This window comes from Hippocampus comes, unplaced genomic scaffold (genome assembly GCF_001891065.2).
Source record: "Hippocampus comes isolate QL1 unplaced genomic scaffold, H_comes_QL1_v1.1 scaffold327, whole genome shotgun sequence".
Taxonomy (NCBI): Eukaryota; Metazoa; Chordata; class Actinopteri; order Syngnathiformes; family Syngnathidae; genus Hippocampus; species Hippocampus comes.
The window spans coordinates 348342-373039 of record NW_017806221.1 but is presented as its reverse complement, the minus strand read 5'-3'; the positions used below and the strand labels follow the sequence as shown (position 1 = coordinate 373039).

General features: G+C 39.8%; 2 protein-coding genes across 4 annotated transcripts in view; one reads left to right on the top strand and one right to left on the bottom strand.

Moving 5' to 3' along the window:
* usp45 (ubiquitin specific peptidase 45) overlaps nt 1-16435 on the bottom strand; it is a 30522-nt gene extending 14087 nt beyond the window's left edge. Inside the window, exons 1-6 of one of the 3 annotated variants that reach the window (XM_019856263.1) lie at nt 16028-16435; nt 14322-14432; nt 12470-12639; nt 10872-10972; nt 9075-9175; nt 2508-2659 (exon numbers count right to left, since the gene is read on the bottom strand). In XM_019856263.1, coding sequence (XP_019711822.1) covers nt 2508-2659; nt 9075-9175; nt 10872-10972; nt 12470-12639; nt 14322-14424 — 627 coding nt within the window. In that variant the 5' untranslated portion in view covers nt 14425-14432; nt 16028-16435. The remainder of the gene's footprint in view (nt 1-2507; nt 2660-9074; nt 9176-10871; nt 10973-12469; nt 12640-14321; nt 14433-16027) is intronic. The other 2 variants (XM_019856262.1, XM_019856261.1) reach the window with 2 other exon arrangements.
* A 280-nt stretch (nt 16436-16715) lies between these two features.
* tstd3 (thiosulfate sulfurtransferase like domain containing 3) lies at nt 16716-21168 on the top strand. Its single transcript, XM_019856266.1, has 4 exons — nt 16716-16954; nt 17831-18004; nt 19871-20030; nt 20571-21168. The coding sequence occupies exons 1-4, from the start codon at nt 16738-16740 to the stop codon at nt 20626-20628; spliced, it is 609 nt and encodes a 202-aa protein (XP_019711825.1). The 5' UTR covers nt 16716-16737; the 3' UTR covers nt 20629-21168.
* Nucleotides 21169-24698: the final 3530 nt, after the last annotated feature.

The window sequence follows — 24698 nt, the reverse complement described above, 5'->3', positions numbered from 1 at the left end:
GCAATTCCATGTGGTCATTTAAAATATCCTTGTGAAATGTTGTACCGATGTACTGATGGTCATGTTCTCACGTGTTGCTTTAAAATGAAAGAAGAGTCTTGGTTAGGGGTAGCGAGTGTCCCATAAGAGAGAGAAGTATCTTTTCCGTTGCTATCAAGAGATTTGTTTGGTCACATCTTGGCAATGAAGACAGTTGCTATGGAAAAGGCACAATGGAGCTGGCATTGTGAATGCAGACACGGCTCATCCTCTAACAATTATATGTTTTCACCAAAAAGATTGCAGTTTTCAAGGAGAGAATACAAAAGAGAAAGAGTGAGCGAGCGAGAGGGAATAGCATTCTTACTCACTCGAATTTCTATCAAAGAGGAAGGTCCTAGGGGTGATTAACAAAATGGCAGAAAAAAGAGGTTCATTGTTAAAGAGGCATGTCAGTTTGCAGTGACCATGACACAACCAGAGAGAGACTAGGGAGGCTTCATGGTTGAATTGCATTGTGATCATGCTCTGCACCAACCGAAAGCCACTCATGTGTGGGCAGGTAAACATGTCCAAGTTTGCACTGCTTTTCTCACTGTTTTGAAAATATATCAAAGTGACCTCAAAAGCTGGCCTGTTTACGTGCAAAGTCATTTTAAAGAATTTGTGAGTGTTTACACATACTGTGAGAATGTAAAGAGAAACCAGGTCAAGACAAGACAGGACCAAACAAACATTCATCAAGCAGTGTTTCAATAACAAATTAACCTCACATGATAGTCAAACTAAATTTAATGATAACTTCATCATAATTCTTATGGTAACCACTGGTTTGGCCATGTCTGAAATCACACAAAAACACGTATGATGTCTAGATAGGTCATTTTTACTGTCTGTAAAAATTGGACAGATGACTTTAGCGCAGACCTGTGCAAATTACAGTCCACGGGCCCTACCAGTCTCCTGCCGGCCTTCACAGTGACCATGAAGATAAAATATGCTGTGATTTTGTTTTCTTTTTGCCTATGCACTAAACAGCAGCTCAGACTACCCAACCTTTTTGGAGTCCTTGGAGGGTGTGCTGGAAGGCGCTCCCAGTAGGGACTCCCTCGTTCTGCTGGGGGACTTCAATGTTCACTTGGGCAATTACAGTGAGACCTGGAAGGGCATAATTGGGAGGTATGCCCCCCCCCCCTCGATCAGAACACAACTGATGTTTTGTTATTGGACTTCTGTGCTTGTCACGGATTGTCCATCATGAACACCATGTTAAAACATAAGAGTGGAGGAGTTTTAGTCTCTTGGGGTCTTGTTCACGAGTGAGGGCAGGAGGGAACGGGAGATCGACAGGCGGATCGCTGCAGCGTCTGTTGTGATGCAGACTTTGTATCGGTCTGTCATGGTGAAGAAGGAGCTGAGCCAAAAGGCGAAGCTCTCAATTTACCAGTCGATCAAGGTTCATACCTTCACCCATGGTCACGAGCTATGGGTTGTGACTGAAAGAACGAGATCCAGATACAAGCGGCCAAAATGAGTTTCCGCCGCAGAGTGTCGGGGCTCTCCCTGAGAGATAAGGTGAGGGGGTCAGTCATCTGGGAGGGGCTCAGAGTTGATCCGCTTCTCCACGTGGAGAGGAGACAGATGAGGTGGTTCGGGCGTCTGATTAGGATGCCTCCTGGAAGCCTCCCTAGTCAGGTGTGCTGTGCATGTCCCACCGGCAGGAGGCCCCAGGACATGCTGGAAAACACCTGGAAACGCCTCAAGATCACCGGGAAGAGTTGGAAGAAGTAGCTGGGGAGATGGAAGTCTGGGCTTCACTGCTAAAGCTGTTGCCTCCGCGACCCGACCCCGGATAAGTGGTTGAAAATGGACGGATGGATGGATGGATGGAAGTAGAGATTTCCATGTTGGCTTGGTCTTTAGCAAGCATCGCAGTTTCTTATGTGGCCCCTTTGCAAAATTAATTGCCCCCTGCTTTCAGCCAAGGTAAATACTGTATTTGATCTTTGTGTTCGGCATGGTTGTCAACCGGTTAGCGTGTCGGCCTCACAGTGCAGAGGTGCAGGGTTCGATTCCGGCTCCGGTCTTCTTGTGTGGAGTTTGCGTGTTCTCCCGTGCCTATGTGGGTTTTCTCCAGGTACTCCGGTATTCTCCCACATTCCAAAAACATGCGCGGCAGGCTGACTGAACACTCATAATTTGTCCCGAGGTGTGAGTGTGAGCGCGGATGGTTGTTCGTCTCTGTGTGCCCTGCGATTGGCTGACAACCGGTTCAGGGTGTCCCCCGCCTACTGCCCGAAGACAGCTGGGATTGGCTCCAGCACGCCCCGCAACCCTTGTGAGGATAAGCGGATTAGAAAGTGGATGGGTGGGTGGATCTTTGTGTTGCTTTTTTAAATTTGACTCTGCCCTCTCAAAGTAAACCATTCTCAACCCTCGCAGTTGAAATGCAGACTAAAGTAAATTGTAGACATCAAATTGTGGAGAACAGTGATGTTTTTGCAAAAGTAGTTTAGAAATGTACCAACCTGCATAACAGCATTAAAGAAGCAGGTGTTGCCAAGGTTATTGATGCCTTTAACAGGAACGAAGCCATTGTTGATGAGTGAGCTTTTGCCTCTTGAGGGGTCATGACAATCAGAGGGTTCCTCCCTCAATTTCGGGATCTTGATCGATGTTGCTAGAACATGAGAAGACATAAAAATTGACATGATTCCAGAAAATGGTGCTATCATGTGAATTCCAACCTTCTCACTCTCACTCTTACTCTCAGATAAATAACCCAAATTTGTTCATTTTCAACTCAGGCGCTGATTTATTATAGAAGCATCCCAACAGTAATGAACCTGTTAAGCAGAATGGGTTGGTCAGTTTAACCCCCAAAAATCATTTAAATATTTCACCTACAATTCTGGGTAGGCCTCTCACTATGGAATATTTTTGTCATTTATTATTTTATTGATTAATCACAAAAAATACTTAGCAACAAAACTAAACTATATCCACCATGTCTACTCTAAAAAAAAAAAAAAAAACAATAATTTCAAAAAAATAATTTTGCGAGGAGAATAACGGACTGTGCAGGACTTTTCAATGTTTCTCCGAGTATTTGTGGCCTGAAATTGAATGACAAATTTTAAGCGCTGACATGAAAAAAATACTTTCGAGGCCCATCCCATAGTTTTTGGAATTTGAAGGTTCAGCTTGGTGAGATGCCAGTCTGTTGCCGCACTCCGTTAAATAGTGCTAATTACATCTGCCCCCCTGTGCTGGCAACATCTGGAGTTTCCAGCAATTCCATGGAGCCATAAGGGAACTCCCATATGTCAGAACAGACAGTGTGGAAGTAGGGAAGTAGCCAACATATAGTGCCTTCCCAAACTGCATTTGACATTGAAAACATGTGCAAGTGAGAATTGAACAACAGTGAAAAGACAGAGCATCTCTTCCAGAATACGAATCAGAACCTACTGTCCTTTAAAGGGAAATTAATGTTACAGCAGGAGCACAAAAAGGACAAGGCACACACTGACAAAATAACACAATAGATATTTTAAAAAGGAAAACCCAAACTTAGCCCCCACCCCCCCAAAAAATAAATAAATAAATAAAAACATTATAAGAAGCAGATTATTTATCTATCTATGGTGTGTGTTTGAGAATGAAGGTCACAGAGTCAACAGCCCTAACGCAGCTTGAGTCAAAGAGATGCGACTGGCACTAGCTGAGTGGGAGGAGAGGGATGAGGAAACTAACTGGGCGGAATGGGGATGCCTATGGACACACACTGCATCTGGGACCATCACCCAAGGTAAACAATGTTCACGGAGCCATCTGGTTGAGACTGGGTGGGGGAGCTGCGGGTTGGGGGGGCAGCGGAGGACAGTTGAGGGGTGTAGTGGGTGGAGGGAAGGGTTGCAATGAGCACAAGCATATGGAAAAGCAGATTTTTCCTCTCCCTGCAGCAATCAACGATGGCAAATGTCAGCATGCGCTACGTCCACGCTTGACTGTGCTGCACTAAGCACAACCACCTGGCTCTTCTTGCACAGCCAACGAGTACGGGCAACAGGAGCAGTTCGAGATGAGCCTTTCCCCAGGGTGGAGAAAAGCAGTACGGTACGCGCACTCATCCACATGCACGCATGTACAGCAACACCTCTTGCACTCCCTTGCTCGTCCTTACACAAGAGATATCCAAAGAAACATAGGGATTGTTTACACTTTGAGAAAAATTGGATTAATAAAAAAAAAAAAAAAAAAAAGGAAAATTAAGAAAGCAACACATCAGTGACCTTGGAGCACTCTAATATAATTCCGGGGAAAAAAAGGACTCAGTTCCCAAAGACACTCCAGCATTTTGTCAAGAGTCTTAACAGAGGAGCAAATGCTTTTTTTAGCAGCAATGGGAGAGCAACATTTTCTTCCTTTTTCACTGCTGCCAAGTTCAGGGATGAATAAGGAGTATGTATGGACAGCATATTTCTCAATTACTGCAAACAATTCATCAAACTAAGAGCAAATGGAAAAATAAAGTAGAGATGCGCTTTGTATGATTCCTGATATGACAATCTAATCGTTTGGCCAGTCAGGTTTATGCTTCCATGTTTGCTTACAGTGCAGCAGAGCAAAGCCAGCTCCTTTCATGCAGAGCAAGCAGTCATGAGGAAGGACGAGCAACACCAAATGTCTTATTAATTCACTAATTTGTTGTGACTACAGGGCATAAAAAGCTTGCTTCCTTGCCATCTGAGGCCAGACGAGCTCAGTGACGTTTTACTTTCCATACACATGCCAATATATTAAGTGCACCTTGGTGAAATTAATGCTCAGTAAAGTGATTTTTGCTTACACTGACTGATTCAAAAAGAAGACTTATGATTGAATTTGGGAAGACTATATTTGACTGTAGATTTTTATGGATTGTATGGAAGACTGTATGGCAGTAATCATATACAGACAAACCAAAAAAAAAAAAAAAAAAAGTGCACACACTGGCCTACTTTCATGTGCAGTGGTGGGAATTAAGACAGGATCACCCTTGATTACCTCCATGAACACACCACCAGGGAACAAGCATTTTGTTGGCCAATGACTCGTCTAGACACATTAAGTAAGGACAAGTCATCCGTCAGACAGTCAATGCTAACAAACATATCACTCCTTGGCACACTTATCCAAAATAGAAACTTGATGGACACTGATTGTAGGCTACTTGACCACTGTATCAAATGCGGAAAAGCAGCAATTATTCCAATTAAACAATATGAAATCAAACTTAAAAAAAAAAATGTTGAACATTTTTTTACTCAAAGAAAAAGTAATAGTTTACAAGTCCTGAAAGGTACAATTGACTAAGGGTGGGGAAAAACACACATTAAACAAAGCAAGTATGACTCCAAAAAAGTCTAAGTAAATATTTATAATATATCATTTGGAAGTGAGCGTTTTTAAATCTAAGAACAGATGTTTTCTATAATTAATACCGACCAAGTATAATTCATAAAATAACATTCACACAGTTGAGAGGAGAGTAATTATTCACTACTATAAATACCATGAAACAAGACGGAATTACAGGATTACAGTGGGAAATGTGTTATGTCTCCTGAGAACCCATTCATTTATTTCACAAAGACACCCCAGGTGCATTGTAGGACAGAGTCGAGCTCCCTGAGGTAAACCGTCCTTTTAGTGGAATTCTGGTGCTTGAGCCAAAGACCTTGATGGTGAGAGAGCATAGTTAATCGACTTTTAGTCTTCAATGAGCTGTTGGAACAAATCATTGTGGATTCTGAAAAACATCCATGCTTGGGCTCCTTTGTGTTTTGGGGAGCATGGGAGAAGCACAACAACATCTCTCTCTAAAAATCTGGCCTTCAGACTCAAATGCAATTTTACAAGCTCCTCAACCGACAACAACAGTCTATTTTGTACAATAATGGCTGTCTATTTCTATAGCCATTTGGCCAACGGGTGTGGGACAATTGGGTGGTCGGAAGGGTGACAGGTAATTGATAGAGTCAAAACAGTAGGTAGGCTAATCCACCTCAGTTAAAACATATAGCTGGGTTAGCATAGAGCCACGAAAACACCAGTCCACAAAGGTCCTTTAAATTTACATGCTACACATGCCAAGTGCTAGTCCAACACGTTCTTTCTTTGTAATGATAATTTTGTATAATAAAAAGAATCCAAATGAATATAGGACACAATTTTTAGATGTTTTGTCTAATAAGTGAAATTTGCCAATTTGCCAAACAACATCAAAAGAACTTAAAGTGCTTCTTGTCTCTAGTGTCCTGTTTGTTGTTTGTTCTGAAAAATTGGTGTTCCTTGACGCCTTAGAAGGAACAGCATGCTATATACACGTTTTAATAAAATAATGCACAATACATCATGTTAGTCATGTACTTGGCAAATATTTTTTTTAAATCTGTATTGTTGGAGGCTGGGAAAAAGTACATTATTTTCAGTTTGTGAGTGAAAATTTTAGCTCAGTTTGGAATGTAAAGCAAATGTGTGATATAGTTCACAATTAAATAATGACAATGAATGTTCTCCTCAGCAAAATCTCAATGTAAGTACACCAAAGAGTTTGTGCACTCCAGCTGTGGAGAATGATCCAGTTTCTCTAATTTGATCAGGACTGTGACTCCTACTAGTGCTGCACACAGGCCCAGAGGTGGCAGGACAGAAAACAGAACAAGGGACAAGCGACAGAGTGAGAAAGACAATGGATAACAGAGCGGAGGCCGAACCCCTCACAGCTGCTCACATTCTTCAGGGAACCCAGCCGGGAAGCATCACTCAAGCGCCTAATTCCACTAACGTGTGCACTCATGCGACAAGTACAGAGAGAGTGGGAGACAGTTTTAGCATCAATCCTGCAACTCTTCAGCTGTGGTTGAGCGACTGACTCAAGACCAGCCCCAATGTGCATGGCTGGCTAGTGTATGGACACTGGTTAATGGACACCGTAGTATTTGCATGACAAACTGTGGGCATGTAGAACCATAGGACAGAGCTCCTCAAATACAAATCTTAGGGTCGACACACACTTCAAGATGCTTCAAACTCGACTTGGGGTGGACCATCGAAAAAAAATGAGTTAGCCACTCATGCCAATGCCGTGGCTGATTTCGCTTGCCATGAAAAAGTATTTGCCGCCCAACTGATTTTTGTTTAGCTTTTTTTTTTTGCATATTCATCACACACAAAGGTTTCAAATAATCAAGCCAATTTTCCAAACCACTCAGACCCTGTGTGAAAAAGTAATTGCCCCCTGTTTGCGAGAATTGGTGACGAGTCTTTCACATACCGTATTGGCCCGAATATAAGACGGTGTTTTTGCATTGAAATAAGACTGAAAAAGTGGGGGTCGTCTTATATTCGGGGTCTAGACATTATACCCATTCACGACGCTAGATGGCGCCAGATATCATTGAAGCGAATGCTGAACTTGACTCCCCAGGCCAAAGTGAACCCCTGTCACGAAGAATAAAAATAAAAATAGCGGTAGCACGAAGAAGAAAAATAAAAAATAGCGGTAAGAAAGAAAAGAGAAGAAAATAATAGAAGAGATAACAGAAAATGGAGAAACGTAGCGACAATCTGGAGAAAAGTGGCTCGAAGATCGGCCAGGTTAACCGGCAGCTGAGGAGAAGTTATGATGTCATTTACATTTCAAAAACCAGAAGCCATTCATTTACGAATGTGATGCACTTTAGTTTACATATTTAAATGTTCAGATATTAAGATTTGAATGAGGCAAAATAACATGCTTTTTCTCTCAAATATATTGTTATAATCATTTGTTTCAGATGTACTGTAATTATTTTCTGTATAAAAATTTATTTGGTGTTCAAAAAGTATTTTTTCAAACTTGAGTCTTGAAAAAGAGGGGGTACACACACACACACGCACACACATTTCAATTGAGGAATACTGACAATCAACCACCAGGGGGGGCAGTTATACTGCAGTGCAGTCTTATGAGGCTGACTGCATCTGTCAAATTTAAACCTTTTTGAAACCTTTTTAAATTGAATGAAGAATGTGGAACAATGTAGCAAATCAAAATGTGGCATCAGCATCATGAATTATTGTTCGTCAACTCTGGAAATCTGTTCCGCATCTTGAAACTATCCAGTGACTGTCATATTTATAGTACAGTATTAGGAACATTAATTTTACTTATATAATTGATCTAGAATGACTGCATTTGATTATGAATATACAGTAGATTGTCATTATTAAAAGGTCCTTGTCTTTAATTTAGGGCAGGGGTGTCAAACATACGGCCCGCGGGCCGGAACCGGCCCGCAAGGAGGTTCAATCAGGCCCGCAGGATAATTTAAAAGTGGAAAAAATGCATTAAAGACACAGAATTAATATTTTGAAATAAGGTGAAATTCATTGAGTATCCGCAAGGGGACACTGTTTTGATCAGAGAAGAAGACAACAGCAGCCTCAGTCTGTCACTGAGACAGACCCATGACAGCAGACGCTATCAATAGCACTGTCACATTTACACATTTAATAGCACTCTCCTTAGTTTGTAAAGTGTAGGCAGGGATTACATTTAGATTTTATATGCACGTGTAAATGGTTTAAAACTTCCTTTCTTGATAAATCTCGTTTAATCTTCAAGTGCATCACTATATTTTTCAATACCAATTACTTGTTAAAGTTTGTACAATCAGTGGGATCAGTTGCAATGCATATATGTGAATGATAAAAGTAAATTGCACATTTGTCAAAGGAAATGTAAGGTGCTTCATGAAATGTTTTGTAAAAGATATGTTCATTAAATTTCAACATTTTCCTAATGTTCTTGTGCTTCTTTATACCAAAACAAAGGAAAGACATATTGTTTTGGTTATTTATAGCAAAGTATGGTATCATTTTAATGGTCCGGCCCACTTGACATCTACCGAGGCCGTATGTGGCCCACCATGTGAAATGAGTTTGACACCCCTGATTTAGGGGCTTCTTCCCATGTTTGAGTGGTGTCTGTGAATACATTTGACAGAGACAAGTTTAGCATTGATGAAAGTGCAACAAGCTTGTTTGTAATTATGTGCAGGTCCTACCTGATGTCACCTTGACAGAGTGCTTCTGTAGAAATTCCAGAGTCTGCGCCAACGCCTTTTTGTTACAGTGAGTGGAGAGCTCCTCATTACATTCAAAACACCTGTTAAAAAGGGAGTAGTCAGACAGAAAAACTGTTACTGAACTACTTTAAAATTCAATAACCCAGGCCTGAGGATTTCAGAAATTAACAGAAACAGTTTTTCGGTTCCATTAGATTATCCAATGGGAAACCACTGTAACTAATTTGGTGTTCCGTAAATGTTCATCATGGGAACCTATTTTTCTATTTTGACTGATATTCATAATCAAGAATTTTGATACTCAAAAGTATAATCTGCAAGGGGCAGATGTTTGAAAACTACGCATTAACAAATTAACATAATTACATCAGCAGCTGTGTACTCCAGGTTTATTCAATAGAATAATTGGATCAAAATATGTTGTTTAACACTTTTATTGTACTCATTTGGCATCATGAATACAGCATACCACAAAATCAAAGTATTTTTTTCCAGTCTCACACTGCAAAGATTAACTTGCTGGTAATCATTAATATATAAATCATGATGAAATACTATGGCCATCAGTAACACATATGTGTACACAATACTTCAGTCCTGGCTATATACCATGGGCCACAAGTAAACCTGACACTGTCAAGATGATAATATGTGTGTGTGTGTGTGTACTATTGATGTAAATAAACATATCAATTGCTACTCACCTCCTTTATTAATACAAAAGCATGTAATAGGAATTGAATGATTAAAATCATGTGATGAGTCTTTTAAAAATGACCTTATTACGATAGATAGACTTATAGTATTGATATGGTTTGACGTCCTCTTTGCAACCCCAAGATGATGCACTGTGTAATCTACTCTCAATTCGACCAAATAATCTACCACACGTCATTGTTAGGCCTACCGACAGTTAACATTAGTATTACTACACCTTGTGCCGAATGTTTTATTCATAAAGTGACCATGTCTACAACTAGTAAATTAGAAAATAACTAAGACTGTTTAATAATATTTTTCATAGCGATTAGCCTTTAGATCTAATGACCAACTTCAAGTACTTGCCTCGGAATCGTGCCTCCCGTCGTATTTCTCTTTCGTGTTTTGTGCATACATCACATGTCATCTTGGTAATATGCCCTTCTTCGGATGATTCGAAAGAAATATATCCGACTGGCATTCCCATTTCTTAAATGTAGTAACTAATACACCTTTCGGGTTTTTTTTCGCCGCCATCTCTGTCCATCATCCACGCGCTTTCTCAGCGTGCAGACTAAAATAGCAACCCGCATGCGCACATAATGTTTCCTGTTCTGCCCCCCCCCCCCAATCACTTAATAAAAACAAAACGAAAGTAGAATAGAAGAAAAGCACTGACACTCCACACCACAAGCACATATTCAGGCACAGTGAAATCACGATCACACAGGAAAGATTGTATCGCGTACAGTCAACTAGTGTGCAGTGATTTTTATGGGAAATGATTTTTCGGTACCATACAAATGATCCCACGGAAACGACACGCTACCGGAAATGATCGTTACCGTGAAATCCTCAGGCCTGATAACCCCCACATAAATGTTTTCAAAAGCATTGATGAAGAACAGCTAAACTTGTCTCAGCGGACACAAACTAAAACAACAAATACAGAGAAATTTCCAAAGAAACTGCAACAACGAAAGATGGCATTTTCAGTACCACATTTTGTATACCGGTAATTTGTCATGAAGGTTGAAAAAAAGTCATTTCGATCTTGTAATTTGGAAGGTTTCTCACCAGGCTTTCCAGGTGCTCAAGCTTATGGTGATGCAATGAGACTCGGGATGGAAATCTCGGTGGTGCTTGACAGCATGTTCAATCCCTGAGTGGTTACAGCCCTGTAAAAAGTATACGCTGCATGTTATTAAAATTATAGCACAGAAACAACACTTCCATACAGTAGTATGAAGATCTGCTTTCATTCTTTCTTTGTAGCAGATCTCAAGCGGCATCATGTAGGATGCACAGCCAGTTCCAGATTCTGATTTGAGTACGGCTAAGGGAAACTCAAGGACATTCACAGAGCTGTCCTGAAGCCACCTCTTTGATATCTTGGCTGTGTGCCGAGGGTCACTCCACTCTCGAGTCAAATAGGTTTTCATCCAGGATGTCTCTTTAAACTGCTGAATTCCTTACTCTTCCTGACAAGTCTCCAAATTCCGGCTGCTGAAAAACATGCATCATTGCGGGCATGGCCTTAGCCTTACAAGATGACATGTTGTCTAGCACTCACAGTTTACAGTTCAATGTTTGTCTAATCTGACCAGAAAATTTTGTTTTTCATGGTCTCAGAGTGCCTCTGGTTTCCTAGGAAAACTCCAGATGGGCTGTCATGAGGCTTGTACTGAGGTGTTTTTATATTATTATTATTATTATCATCATCATTATTATTATTATTATTATTACTATTATCATATTTGTGTTTTAAGCAATAAAAGACAATAATGGAGACCGGACCGATCAACATTTTCGCTCTTTTTCTGACATGCTGTAAGTTAAACTCGAAGCATGTAGACTTCAACTTAGAGTACTGGGACCTAAATTTGAAATCCACTAAGGCCCACCAAAACTTTACGTCCCCACACTGATCAGCACATGAGACCACAATCAATAATTCCAAATAATAACAGTGCTCCATATATACTGTATTTGCAAAGCAGTGTGCATAAATCGTGAGTGGAAAATAAGGAATGCTTTGTTTTGATTCTTAACCATTAAAATACAGGTCACTAACAAATTAAATATGAAGGCCGTAATAGCAGCCTGAATTTGGATTGTCCCACACTAATGCAGGAGTAAAGTCATTGCTCAAAAACTTGTAGGCTATAAATATAAACTAATCGAATGAAAAACAGTAAGCGTAGCACTAACCGAGTTCAGTGCACGCTAGTCATAGCAACTAAACGGCATATGTTGAAACTTTCAAAAACAGAGAGTCCAATCTCCAGTAATTATGTCTCTGAGGCCATGTTCACACTGCAGGTCAATTCCGATTTTTTTGCCCATACCTGACATGCATCTGATATTTTCATGTTAATCTGAACAGTACTATTCAATTTTTTTCAAATCCAACCCAGCCCCCTTTCCTTGGTGGACATAAAGTAAATCGGATATGCATTCAATGTGACTGCAGTATGGACGTCCGGGTAGCACTCATTCAACCTTCGTGTCCTCGAAAGACAACCAATGTCACAATCATTCAACGGGACAAGTGCAAAAAGAAATGGACCGAGGAGCCGAAAATGGTCAGTGGCAAAAAGAAGACGCTTTAGAAGTGGGAAATATATAGGGGGGACTAGTCAGTCTCTCCAGTGTGTGTCTGATGGAAATCTTACTTGGAAACCACACTTGAGGCAAACTAAGATGTCTTGAAATGCTGCTGGCTCACTCTTGATCATGGTTCTTTCCTTCAGGCACTCAGAACACACCAACCACAAGCTGGACAACACAGATTTCTTCACCAAGCTTAAGTCCACTGCCTTCGTCACATGTTGGCAAGTCAACCCTGCATCAGAAACGTAGAACATGAAAATAAACTTTGAAAAACAGACAAAAATTAGCTTAAAATCACCTGAAATTATCGACTACTATACTCTTTAATATTATCAGTTTTCTTTGGCGTTTTATGAAGCCACCACAGAAGGGTACTCGGTGTGATAACCATAGAATCAGAAATGGCATGTATTGCACTGAGTAACCGTACTTTGTTGCAGTAAAAGACAATTTTCTTCACTATAAAATCATTGTACACGGATTCAGAAAAAAAAAATACAGGTATAAATAAAAAATATAAATCACAGATGTATGCAGGTACCTAGATGCTTATAAAAAATTATATTTCATGTCTAACTAATGTTAAAAATGTATGTACTGTTGATAAAAAGTACCTTGTTTCAAAAAATTGTTTGCACCAAGTCATGCGCAAATGCGCATGCTGAGCGAGTCTGCATGCCCCACCCCCGCGGGCCACTCCTATTCCCACCCAGCTCTGCTGCTCCATCCTACCAGGCACCCTTGGCAGCAACTCTATACAAGCACCGGACCCTTCACGCGGAACTCACCAGCTGGGGTGCCCAGTAGGACCCCACGGTGGTGGCCATCACCCTCCACTAGGTCGGCTGTCCTTCTCGGGCCATTTCGGTTGCATTTAAAGGTTTGCTGAACTTTGTTTAAAAAAAAAAAAATATATATATATATATATAGGGTTTTTTTTTTCTTTTTAAACAAGCCAGTCTTCTGCATAGTGGAGTGCTTGTCATTTTGAATCAGGTGTGTGGGAGGAGGGAAACATCTTAAACTTGCAGTATACCGGCTCTTGCAGACCGGAGTTTGACACCTCTGACTTACACTATACTGTAAACATACAGATTGTCCTTACATGTCCATTAAATGCAGCTTTGTGTCTGTCATGTATATTTTTTTCCCTCTAAACAAAAACACTAGGGTAGCCCTTCAATGGGTGTTCAATAACATGCTTTGTGTATGAATTGTGTTGCATGAGTGTATTTTCTTGAGGTTCTCAAAAATAAAGTTCTCTTGTGAAAAGATCCTGTTCATAGGTTTGATATGAATAGACTGGATGAAAAGTAACTCATTGTAAATTTCACACACAGCAAAAAGTTCATGAAATTAAAAAGCAGAGGTTAACATGATTTCACCCCAAAAATATCTCCATTTAGCTGCCTTTTTTTTTTTTCAAGAATCAAAATTGAGAAATGTTAGGAACTGGAATTGAATCAAAGAACCGTAATGGTCCAAATTCAAACAAGGCCCAACCCTAGACCAGAGTATCATAATTTCACTAACATTGGACCTAAGGGTGCCAAATTCACAAAAACCAAAAGCATCAAAAAATGTCACCGTACCCTACTAAAAACAACAACTCCTCTACAATGGTGACACTAAAATACATAACATGTTAACAAGGCATTGCAACAAACTCTTTTTTTTTACCACTACTTTCGAGTACTGTACATTTCATTTGCTGAAAAGTGAACTGATCAACCAAATGATAAAAATGACTCATTTGTTTGCAGAATCATTTTTTTCATTGCATTAATCAAATATTCATTACATTTTGTACCCAAAACCCATTAACAGTAGAATAAGCATCACCACTGATCAGTTATTTAAAAAAACAAACAAACAAAAAGAGAAAAAAACAAATGTTTTCCTGAAGTGACTTACCACTGACTTCATCTGATGATTCGTCATCTCGAGGTTTTCGGGGTTTATTTGTCCGCTTAGTCATGTTGGCGGCTGTCAAGGGCAGGGGCTCCTTAAGACGCATTTGGAACTCTGCAGGTTAAGATTGACATTATGACACAAAACAAGCACATTGTACTAAATTGCTGTTTTCCCCTTGCCATTAGGGCTGGGTGATTAATTTTACAGAGTATTTCACGCCAGGATGGTTTTTATTTCTCTATATATATATATATTCAAAGTGTATCCCCACTAACATGCGCAGCTTACGCTGACATCATAGTGCAAGCAGAGTGGAAGTGATTTACAAAAGTATAGTCAGTGTGAAAGCATTTGTGACTTTGTTGCGATATTTAGTGAGTTTTCCAAAATCTTTAAGTGACTATTTGTCAGGAAGAAAAAAAAAGCAACTAGTGACTTGAATTCCTGTTAATAAACATTGGTATAACATGAGTGTAATCATTTCAACTATAGGTTATATATGACAAAAAAGGAGTAGGATATTGTGGAGCCAATTGCGCTTGACAGGGCCAAAGACAGTGTCCATTTATACACTGCAAAAACAGTGCATTAGTAATATGTTGGAAACTTGACTGACTGACTGACTGACTGACAGTATGTGCATCCATGCCGCATACAGTATATTGTGCAGGGGTCACCTGCTTGTGGTATATTTTTTTTTTCGCAAAATACAGATAAATGGAGCCAGGGAGCCAGACAGGTCATTTGATGTTGTATTGTTGATCATTTTTTCTGTTTATTTATTAGTAATCATGTCTACATACGTGTTTTGACAAATATGATTTTTTTCAAGAATAAAAGGGATTCAGATGATAGATGGAAACATTTAGTATGATGTTCTAGAGAAAAAAAACAATATAATTTCTGTATAAATTGAAAAAAGCTAATGTTCGGAAATAATAGTGCACAAAGAAAAAAAAATATTTCAGTGAAGTGGTGGGTAGATTTTTGGGAGAGAGGAAAAAAAACCTGCAATTCATATGGAAAAACCATATTACCCAGCCCACTTGTCATGTCAGACAACAAAAACAATGTGTAGAACTTGTGATTGGTACATAACATCCACCACAGCAATTTATCTCTTGACTCATTGGGTGTAATCCAGCATTGTGTTCATTTAAACATACGCACGATGAATCAAAAATACTTCAATAAAATAGAACATTTAAAAATGTAACTAATTAAAGAATCTTCCTAGTTAATCCATGATCACGGCGGATATCTGGATTATATTCAAGATATACTGCATTAAATATTACTTTCTGTTAGGCTAGAACATACGTTTAATTTGTGGCATTCACCAAGTGCTTCAGAAAATAAGGTCACTTAGCGATCCTAATTAGCAGTTTGAATTAAACTCAACTCAACTGTACTTGTAGAGCACTTTATAGAACTTATAGAACCACCGCTGTATACAATATGCTGTACATAGGGCAAAAATAATTCATACAGCAACAAACAATAAAACAACAAATGAATAAAGACAGCAGAAAGCACAAAAACAGTAAAACCAAAAATCAAGTCTCATTCTGAGTCGAAAGACAAATAATGAGTTTTAAGACGCGTTTTAAAGCATATAATAGACAAGATTAATGCCCAAGATGTACGAAGTGATCCTTTGCTTATGAAACTCGGGATTCATGAGAACGAAGTCTTAAGGAACTCACCTCTTTATTTTTTTTTGTGTCCCAATGATGGACAGTGTGAGCAAAGACCAGTGATGCTAACTTCCCTTGGCTAGCAAATAGGCGAGCCTCAAACTTCCGCCACAAATAATGCAACTAATACAACTGTTTTCTTTTTATATGCTTGGAAACAAAGGTATTGAGAACTAAAGCCGAACACGTGGAATAACACGAAAGCAAGACACGTGCACTGTTAACCTTGACTAAATACTGCCAGAGTTTATAGCATCAACTAGCAACCCAAATACGTAAACATGTGACGCAGCCGGAAGCAATATGGCAATCTGTAGTGTTGTATTCAATGCCCATCAGAAAAGCGGAAGTCTCTGTGAAAGTCGTTTGACCGTCTCACCAATTTTAAAGATTTGTAAAATGGGCGGAAAAGTAAAGAATAATTTGATACGCGTTTCATTCAAACGTTCTCATTCAAGCGCCAACCCATCAAGTTACTAGCCACATTTGTAGAAATGCGCAGTGGCTGCTCTGAGTAACACTATCGTTTAATTTTAGACTTTTCTGTATTTCGAGATTATTTAACAAATCATATCATGCACTATTTTAGTGCGCACCCAGTTACATAGTGCATATGTAACGGTTTAAACTTGTAAGGATCATAAATTGTGTGGCGCGTTCTTCTATTTCAACAAAGTTTCTTTGGTCCTCTACGCGATTCGTACTCTGCACGCGTGCGCATGCTCAGCTCGCAGTTAAGTAATGTGCTTGCATTTTGTAAGAGAAATTCGTCTTTTTATAGACGCTGCTTATTGCATATGGCTCTCCGAATGTGCGTGAGATTTTCCAGAGTCGCCCCACGACTATTGTGGGACAGTAACGCCCTTCATCGTGCCTTGGTCCCAAGCAGCCGAATCCACCTGGCAGGTCTTGTCAACATTCAAGGTCTTGACACAAGTGAGTGTCCTGTTATGCGTTGTCAACAGGGGAGAGTTAAAAAATGCTTAATGTGCGTGTAAAAAAAATCTTAACCTGTGTCAATGTTAGAACACTACGACCAACTGCCACCAAAATTCATGTGCACATCTCGTCGACACATGCCCATTGATCTCCGAAAATATGGACAGTTGCCTCAGTGTTTTGGATTTCATGAACACTAAGCGGGCGGCTCTGTGATCCAGTGTTAGCGCGTCGACCTCACAGTGCAGAGGTTGAGGGTTCGATCCCTGCTCCGCCCTCGCTGTGTGTAGTTGAGATAGGCTCGATCATTTTGATATTTTCATTGACGTGGGCATAGTTAGTGATGTCCACGTGAATTTTGGTGGCAATTGGTTGTAGTTTTCTGACATAAAATCACGCTGAGCTGTTTTTTAGAGAAGAGGAAAACACTTAATGACGATAAAATGCAAAATATAGGGGTGATTGTTTTTATATTTTCAGAGATTGTTGTGGGTACGGATGGACCTGTGGGCATTAATTTGGTGATGATTGGTTGTCTTTTTTTCTAGCTTTTTCTCTATAGTGTACATCTATGGGAGGAACAAGCTACCGGTCGATGCCCAGAAGATTCAAATTAATGTGGTGATTGCTTTGGTATTTTCAAAGGTTGAAGTGGGCATAAGTAGAGATGTGCAAGTGAATTTGAATAACAATTTGTCATAGTTTTCGGAAATTAAGTCACATGAAGCTTTTTTTTTTTTTACATTCCTCTCTTAACAGTTCACTCAGTTTTGGTGCATGTACCAGTATGTACATGACAAAAAAAACAACAACCCACAATAATTTTGTCTCATGCATTTCCAATATGTGGCAAGTTGTTTGGTTGTCCTTCAGCTCCAGAGTCGTGGCTGGGTTGCCGCAGATTCAGTTCGGTGCCACCGAGCTCGGATGTGACTTATGAGCAGTTGAAGAAGCTCTTGGCTGGTGGGAAGTCTGTCATTATCGATGTCAGAGAGCCATGGGAGCTCCGAGAATACGGCTCCATCCCCGGCTCAATTAACATCCCCTGTAAGTGTTGATTTCCCATAATTGAAATTATTTGTAACAGAGACGTGGACCATGGATGGTCTTATGAATCCAAGCCACAACGTGGCGCCTGAGGCGAAATTTTATATGGCACCCACTCCCCCTTCCATCGACAATTTAGTGTGCATACGCTTACAAGTGTAGTTGAATTTTTAACACTGCCTCTCATTCATAACATCACACAATTTAACATCTTCAATGGAACATTTTATTTATTGAATGACTGCATCTTAACATATAAAATGGAACACTTTATTTAGTTAATGACTGTATCTCAAATGCGTATATCTAGCCATAAAATCTCTAGCCAGAGGCTGAAGTGCACCGTGTTTGTTACGGAATAAACATGAAGCTCGTGTGTGAAGCACTTAAACGTTCTCTTACTTAATGCTGTCTAGGATAGGGGTCTCCAGATACAACTTTTTTCACTCCCGATACAATACCAACATTGTGCGCTCGGGTACTCTCCGATACGATATCGTCAGATATTATATCAGCAGGAATGATACATGCTTTAATGTATTTTTTTGTATGAAATGTTAGACTTGATTAAGTGGTACTATTCAAACTAAGAGTAATAGTCAGCAACTGTAGGTATGAGAAAATATGACCGATTTATTTAAAACACTTGGGTTGCATAAATTCAACCTCAAACAAGAGCATGGTTGCTTTGATCATGTGGACTCTGCATGCTAGATCCAGACACTGATGGATATAAGAGCAGGAGCGGAGTCCGAAAAGGACTGCGGAGTCGGGAAAAGACTGCTTGTATATGATTGCTAACATCAGAGATTTTTGATGTCGACCGGAAGAATCCGATACTGTTTTGGGGGCTGATATCGGACCGATAGCCACATCAATATCAGATCGGCACACCCCTCGTGTGGGAACCCAAAATGGGCCAGAGGTGTAGCAAATACTGAATATATCATTACCACACAAGTAATGACATTTCTAATGCATGGCTATCAAAATAAATTGTTATTTTCCAAATACAAGGCAAGTCCAACTGGAGATGTTAACTATTTCACTGTACTGGGGTTCCTCAGTTTTTGACAAAGTTCCACTCTGTAGACGGCGATATAGCCCAATTTTGTGCACAAGTCAGAGCGCAACCCAAGTCTATTACAAACCTATGCTAATATATTATCCATCCACTTTTCGATCCGCTTTATCCTCACAAGGGTCGCGGTGGGGTGCTGGAGCCTATCCCAGCCGTCTTCGGGCAGTAGGCGGGGGACACCCTGAACCGGTTGCCAGCCAATCGCAGGGCACATCGAGACGAACCACCATCCACCCTTAGACTCACATCTATGGACAATTTTGAGTGTTCATTCAGCCTTCCATGCATGTTTTTGGAATGTGGGAGGAAACCGGAGTACCCAGAGAAAAACCACGCAGGCCCGGGGAGAACATGCAAACTCCACACAGGGAGGCCAGAGCGGGGATCGAACCCACGATCTCTGCATTGTAAGGTCGACACACTGGGCCACCGGACCACGCTAATGTATTAGTAAAGTCACAATGATAGTAATTACTACTGTGAAAAACACTTCTGGCCCATAAAAATGAAACATCCATCCATCCAGTGTCATCGTCAATGTAAAAACGATAAGTGAGTAACCCAGCATGCCTTCTTGCGCCCCCTCCAGCCATTCAGTTTATTGTGTGCCGTTCGTAACCTCAAAATGTATCGAAGTATGTCAGAGCCATTGGAAATCCACCCCCTGCAATTTTTTACCACTTGTCTGTGGCCCACCCAAAATAGGTTTATCACCTACATTTGGGTTCTCATTCCACCAGTTGCCAAACATTGAGAATAAAATTTGTGTATTCACGTCTTCGCAGTGGGTCAGGTGAACACAGCTCTGCAGCTAGATCCGGAAGAGTTCAATGAGAAGTATGGTGGTGAGATACCCCAGAAGATAGACAACATTGTGTTCACCTGCCTGGCAGGTATCAGGAGCAAGAATGCACTTGACATGGCCTCCGAACTTGGATACAAAGAGTAAGACTCCTTAGTTGTGTTGCACAATTTTGGAAAATCTGGATGTTAATGGAAACTGAGTGTGACTCCTTGGAACCTGAAATTGTTATTAGAACAAGGAGGTTAAATGTTACTGATCTTATCTTGCACCATAATCTCAATTAAAACATTGTAATTATTTCAGGAAGTGTTGATTTTCCCCACCATGCTTGCTTTACTTACATACTACTAACGTATAAAAAAAATACCCAACTCTTATGATTAAAGCAAAGACATTGTAGCTCCTAAATGCATTGCACAGAATTTGACCATTTGATTTAAACTGTCACAACATTGACACACAACAAACACTTGATATTATATTAAAGACACAACGTGGCAGGGAGCAATTGTAGGAGTTTTACGTTAAATGCTCACAGTTCCCATTGTCAACCAGTTGTTCACAAATGCCAACACAATGTTACTAACTGTACTATCTAAAGGGGGAAAAAATGTATTTATAACCCATGACCCCCTCCCCCAACCCCTCATTTCACTACCTCATTCTGTCCCCTATTCCAGTGTTCAGCATTACCCGGGTGGATGGCAAGACTGGGCAAAAAAGGAACACCAAAACTAAAAGTTCAGCAGAAAACTCAAGGTTTTTTTTCCCATTGTTTTCTTTGGCTGACAGTTATCTGTAATTTACATACAGTATGGAATAATAGTGTTCATTAACTTTTTTTCCCCTCTCTTGTTTTATGATTTGGTCACTTTTTTTCCCATCTATGAATCCCAAAACAGATTTATTAGCTAAACACACAGCTTGTTTTCCTAATGATCGCCTTAATAATCAATACAGCAATAATACTTGAAATATTTGTGAATTGAGTGTGATCTCTAATTATTGACAATCCATTTACTACCTGTAACATTTAAGACTGGTGATTATTAATTATTTATATATGATATGCAGAAGATGCCCTTGTTTTATTACCCTGGACTTTAAATAATGCAAGGTATTTAAACAACGGTGCACTGTGCAATGTTAAAATAAAGTGGTGTATTGAATATTGTGAACAATTCTAAATTTCAAGTTGATGTAAATATGTTGTGCTGGAAAATGCTGTGGGTCATATATTTGTAAACCTCTGAATGATTAAAGTTTTGATTTATAAAAGATCTTTCTCTCCTTTCTGTCCCACTACAATATGCTTTTGATAGCTTACTATGTTTTTGATAGCTTGTTTACTGGGAAAAAAACCCCCACTTGTGTTGGCTCAGATGACACACTCTGAAAACTGAGATGAATGTATTTATGATGCACGTTTAATGATCACTACCACCAACCCTTAATGGAATATCAGCAGATTTCTGTATCGCTTGGAAGTGTGAGACCAAGGACCTTTTTTTCTGTTCAATGAAACATATCCGCAAGCGCAAAGTCAATGGATAGAAAAATCATTTACTGTTGTTCAGTTTTATAATGAATTGAATTAATTCCCAGCAAATGTCAACATAGATTATGCCAATGTTAAATGAAAGAGTCTGATCTTTCTACATGCATCAGCAAAGAATTTCATTGGTTTTCAGTGTCCACCCCCCCCTTTTTATGATTTTTTTTTTCTAAATCACCAAACGTTGTTGGCTGCTATTTTTTTATTTTTAATTATATATATTTTTATTACCTCAAGACAATTCTTGACACTCGGGGCCGGATTTACTGAAGGACTGCATGGTGCTCACAGGTAAAAATTGAGCTAATGAAAGCGTCTAATCCATACAACACCCGCAGATGCTGAAATGCGTCACTAAATGAGACACCAAGCAGAATGTGTCTCGGTCCTCCGGTGGTATTATTTAAATTAGGTTATATGCATGCAGTATATTTGGCAAAGAAATTGTCCACCTCTATGCAAATGATCTTCATTGATAAACAACATCTAATTCACGAACGCCAGTGTTGAAAGTGAAAGTCACACGCAGTTTGAGTGACGCAAATAAACTTAACACTTGCCCGTGGAAGCATCTTTTTTTTTTTTTTTTTTTGAGGGGACACATTACAGCCTGCAACATCTGAGCAATGTGAGTTAACGCTTGACATGTACAAAGTACAAGAGGCCCTAAATTAGCTGTTTGGGTTAGTATGTCATCAGCGCAATATCCTTTGTGAATAGAATGTTAAGACGGAGCAATGTGCAGATGAAATGCAATGCAAAGGAAATAAAATTAAAGATGCTATCAGCGGCCTCAGTTCATTCTTTGTGGATTCGGCCCACAGTTTGGGGGGCACAAACAACGTCTACAGAAATCTGGTGTAAAATTGTCACTTGAAGCATCTATTAGCGAGGGGAAGCATTGACAGAGCAATGTGAAGTGATCATTTCGTGCCCAAAGATTGCAATTCATTCTTTATGGATTTGGCCCTCAGTGTCTTAGTGTATAATGTATGCTGTCTTGCTCACACTCGGATAATGTTAATGAATGCTACATGATCTCCTGTATGATTACCTGCACTTGTTCTTGAAATTGTTGCTGTCTACTGCTTTAAATGGACTGCTCTCACCGAGGTTTCAAAGGGAGATGGAAAAGACTCTGGCTGATTCCAGTTTGATGCTGCTCTAAGATCTGAAGTGAAGTGGCCGTTCCCCCCAAAACTATTGGATGAGGAAGACCAATACATTTATTTCTGCTGTAGCTTGAAATCATTTGGGTTTGAAATAGAGGTGGACAATTTCTCTGCCAAGGATTTATCTGAGACAAGCTTGACATTTTTATTATGGATAGACAAATGAAGCTTCATGAAGCACTTGTGATGATGTTTGATTCCTCTAGATGGCACTCTTGGATTAAAGATGCAGTGGAAATGCCATACATTTCCATTGCACTAGCCATTATCTTTAATCCATCTAGAGAAGTAAAAATCACCATCACTAGTTTTTCTTTCCAGGTATCTGAGTCTGATGCATAGTTTAAAAGTGTTTAAGCGTGTTTTATTGCCAGATTGATCAGACAAACAATAAGTAGTACTAACTCTCTGCTTAGTTTTACACCTTGATTTTTCCTTTGATGAATGCATTTACAGTGGACAAGGTGGGGTTTGGCAACAAGGAAACACTGAGAGTTGTTTATAGATGAAAATAAACAACTAGGAAGCTGAGAAGATGGAAAGTCAATCATATGATACACTGTAGCTATATAACACAAATATTGTACTTAGTCAGTACACCCACAGCCACAGTGTCATGAATGTCCTGTAGAGCAAAACAATAAAAACACACTCAGTAACATACAACAAATGGGTAAGAAAAAAAGAGCAGCAGTTGATTCCGAATTTGAGAGCTCTGAAGAAGGCCTCACATCAACCTGTCTGCAGAAATAACGTCAAGGGGGCAAGAGTGAAGGTATATCACAATGTATTGTTTTGAGACAGATTGGAAACAAAAGCACACAGTTTCACCAAGAGATGCAAACCACTCCGAATGCCAAGGTCAAGCTGGAATTCACCCAAAAAGTACTGAGAAGGGCCAAAGTGTCAATGGGAAGATGAGCGTGAATGCCAAAAACTTTAAGGCCAAAAGGATCTGATTATCCCAAACAAGTGTAGTAATATAGCTGTTGCTTTGTTAGGTTGAGCGCGAACCTACTGGCATTGGTCAAATTCAGATATACCGTATTTTCTGCACTAAAAGGTGCATCTAAAAGCCTCCCATTTTCTTAAAAGCTCACAGCGCACCTTAAAATCCGATGCACCTTGTGTATGGTCATTATGGTAATATGTCAACCCCAAAATGGTTCCTTGCGAGAGACATGCTTACAACACATAGTTCAAACTTAAGACGATCGGTTTCGCAGTTGAACACGGAAATAGAGCAGCAGCAAGAGAGTTCAACGTTAATGAGTCAATGTTATAACTTGCTGTTGGTTAAGTGAACTGTGTCGCTGCTTTATTAAATACGTTTTACTGACATCTGATCGCCGCTATATAAATCAGGGTGTAGTGTAGTTTAGTGCTCTGTTGGCATTTCCTTGAACGTAGCTCCATCTAATGGATGCATTGTAGATTGAGTCTTATAATGTGGTGCGTACAACATATGAAAAAAATTACAAAATAGGCTATTCATTGAAGGTGCGTCTCATAATCCAGTGCGCCTTTTAGTGTGGAAAATACGGTATCCATTTTTGGAGGCCACTGTTTTCTATGATATTTTCACCCTAATCCTGAGACAACTAATTGTTTTATGCTAAGGATGGCTAAAAGGACTGCGTGCTGTATAATGGTTGATCAAGTAATGCTTTAGGTAACAATAGATAATCCCCGTTAGCAGGCTTGACCACTATTTTCTCCCCTCATATCACTGTGCTATGTCAACTGTAAAATTCAGACTGCACTCACCCACCCCCATCTTCTGCATCCTTATTTCCCCTCAGTAATAGTTAATTCCATTTTCTTTTTCCTGCATTTCTGCAAACTCTTGATTTTAATGTGCCAAAAACAGACCAGACTAATAAGTACTAATTTGTGTCAAATCTTGCCAGGGTTCTTTGTCCCTCCACTGCCCTCATCAGGTCACCCTCCAGCTTCTGCTTGGCATTCAATTAAAGTCCCTCGTCCCATCAGAGCAGATTACATCAGTTTTGCATCTATACTCCCTGCTATGACTTTCCGAGGCCTGATCATAATTTCTGGCTAATGCCCAGCGCCGTTGT

Excerpts from the sequence above, each read along its gene's own strand:
- tstd3 (XM_019856266.1), top strand. The coding sequence starts at position 16,738 with ATGCTCAGCTCGCAGTTAAGTAATGTGCTTGCATTTTGTAAGAGAAAT. Across the intron at positions 18,005-19,870 it reads CGGCTCAATTAACATCCCCT|TGGGTCAGGTGAACACAGCT; the intron begins GTAAGTGTTGAT and ends ACGTCTTCGCAG. Across the intron at positions 20,031-20,570 it reads TCCGAACTTGGATACAAAGA|TGTTCAGCATTACCCGGGTG; the intron begins GTAAGACTCCTT and ends CCCCTATTCCAG.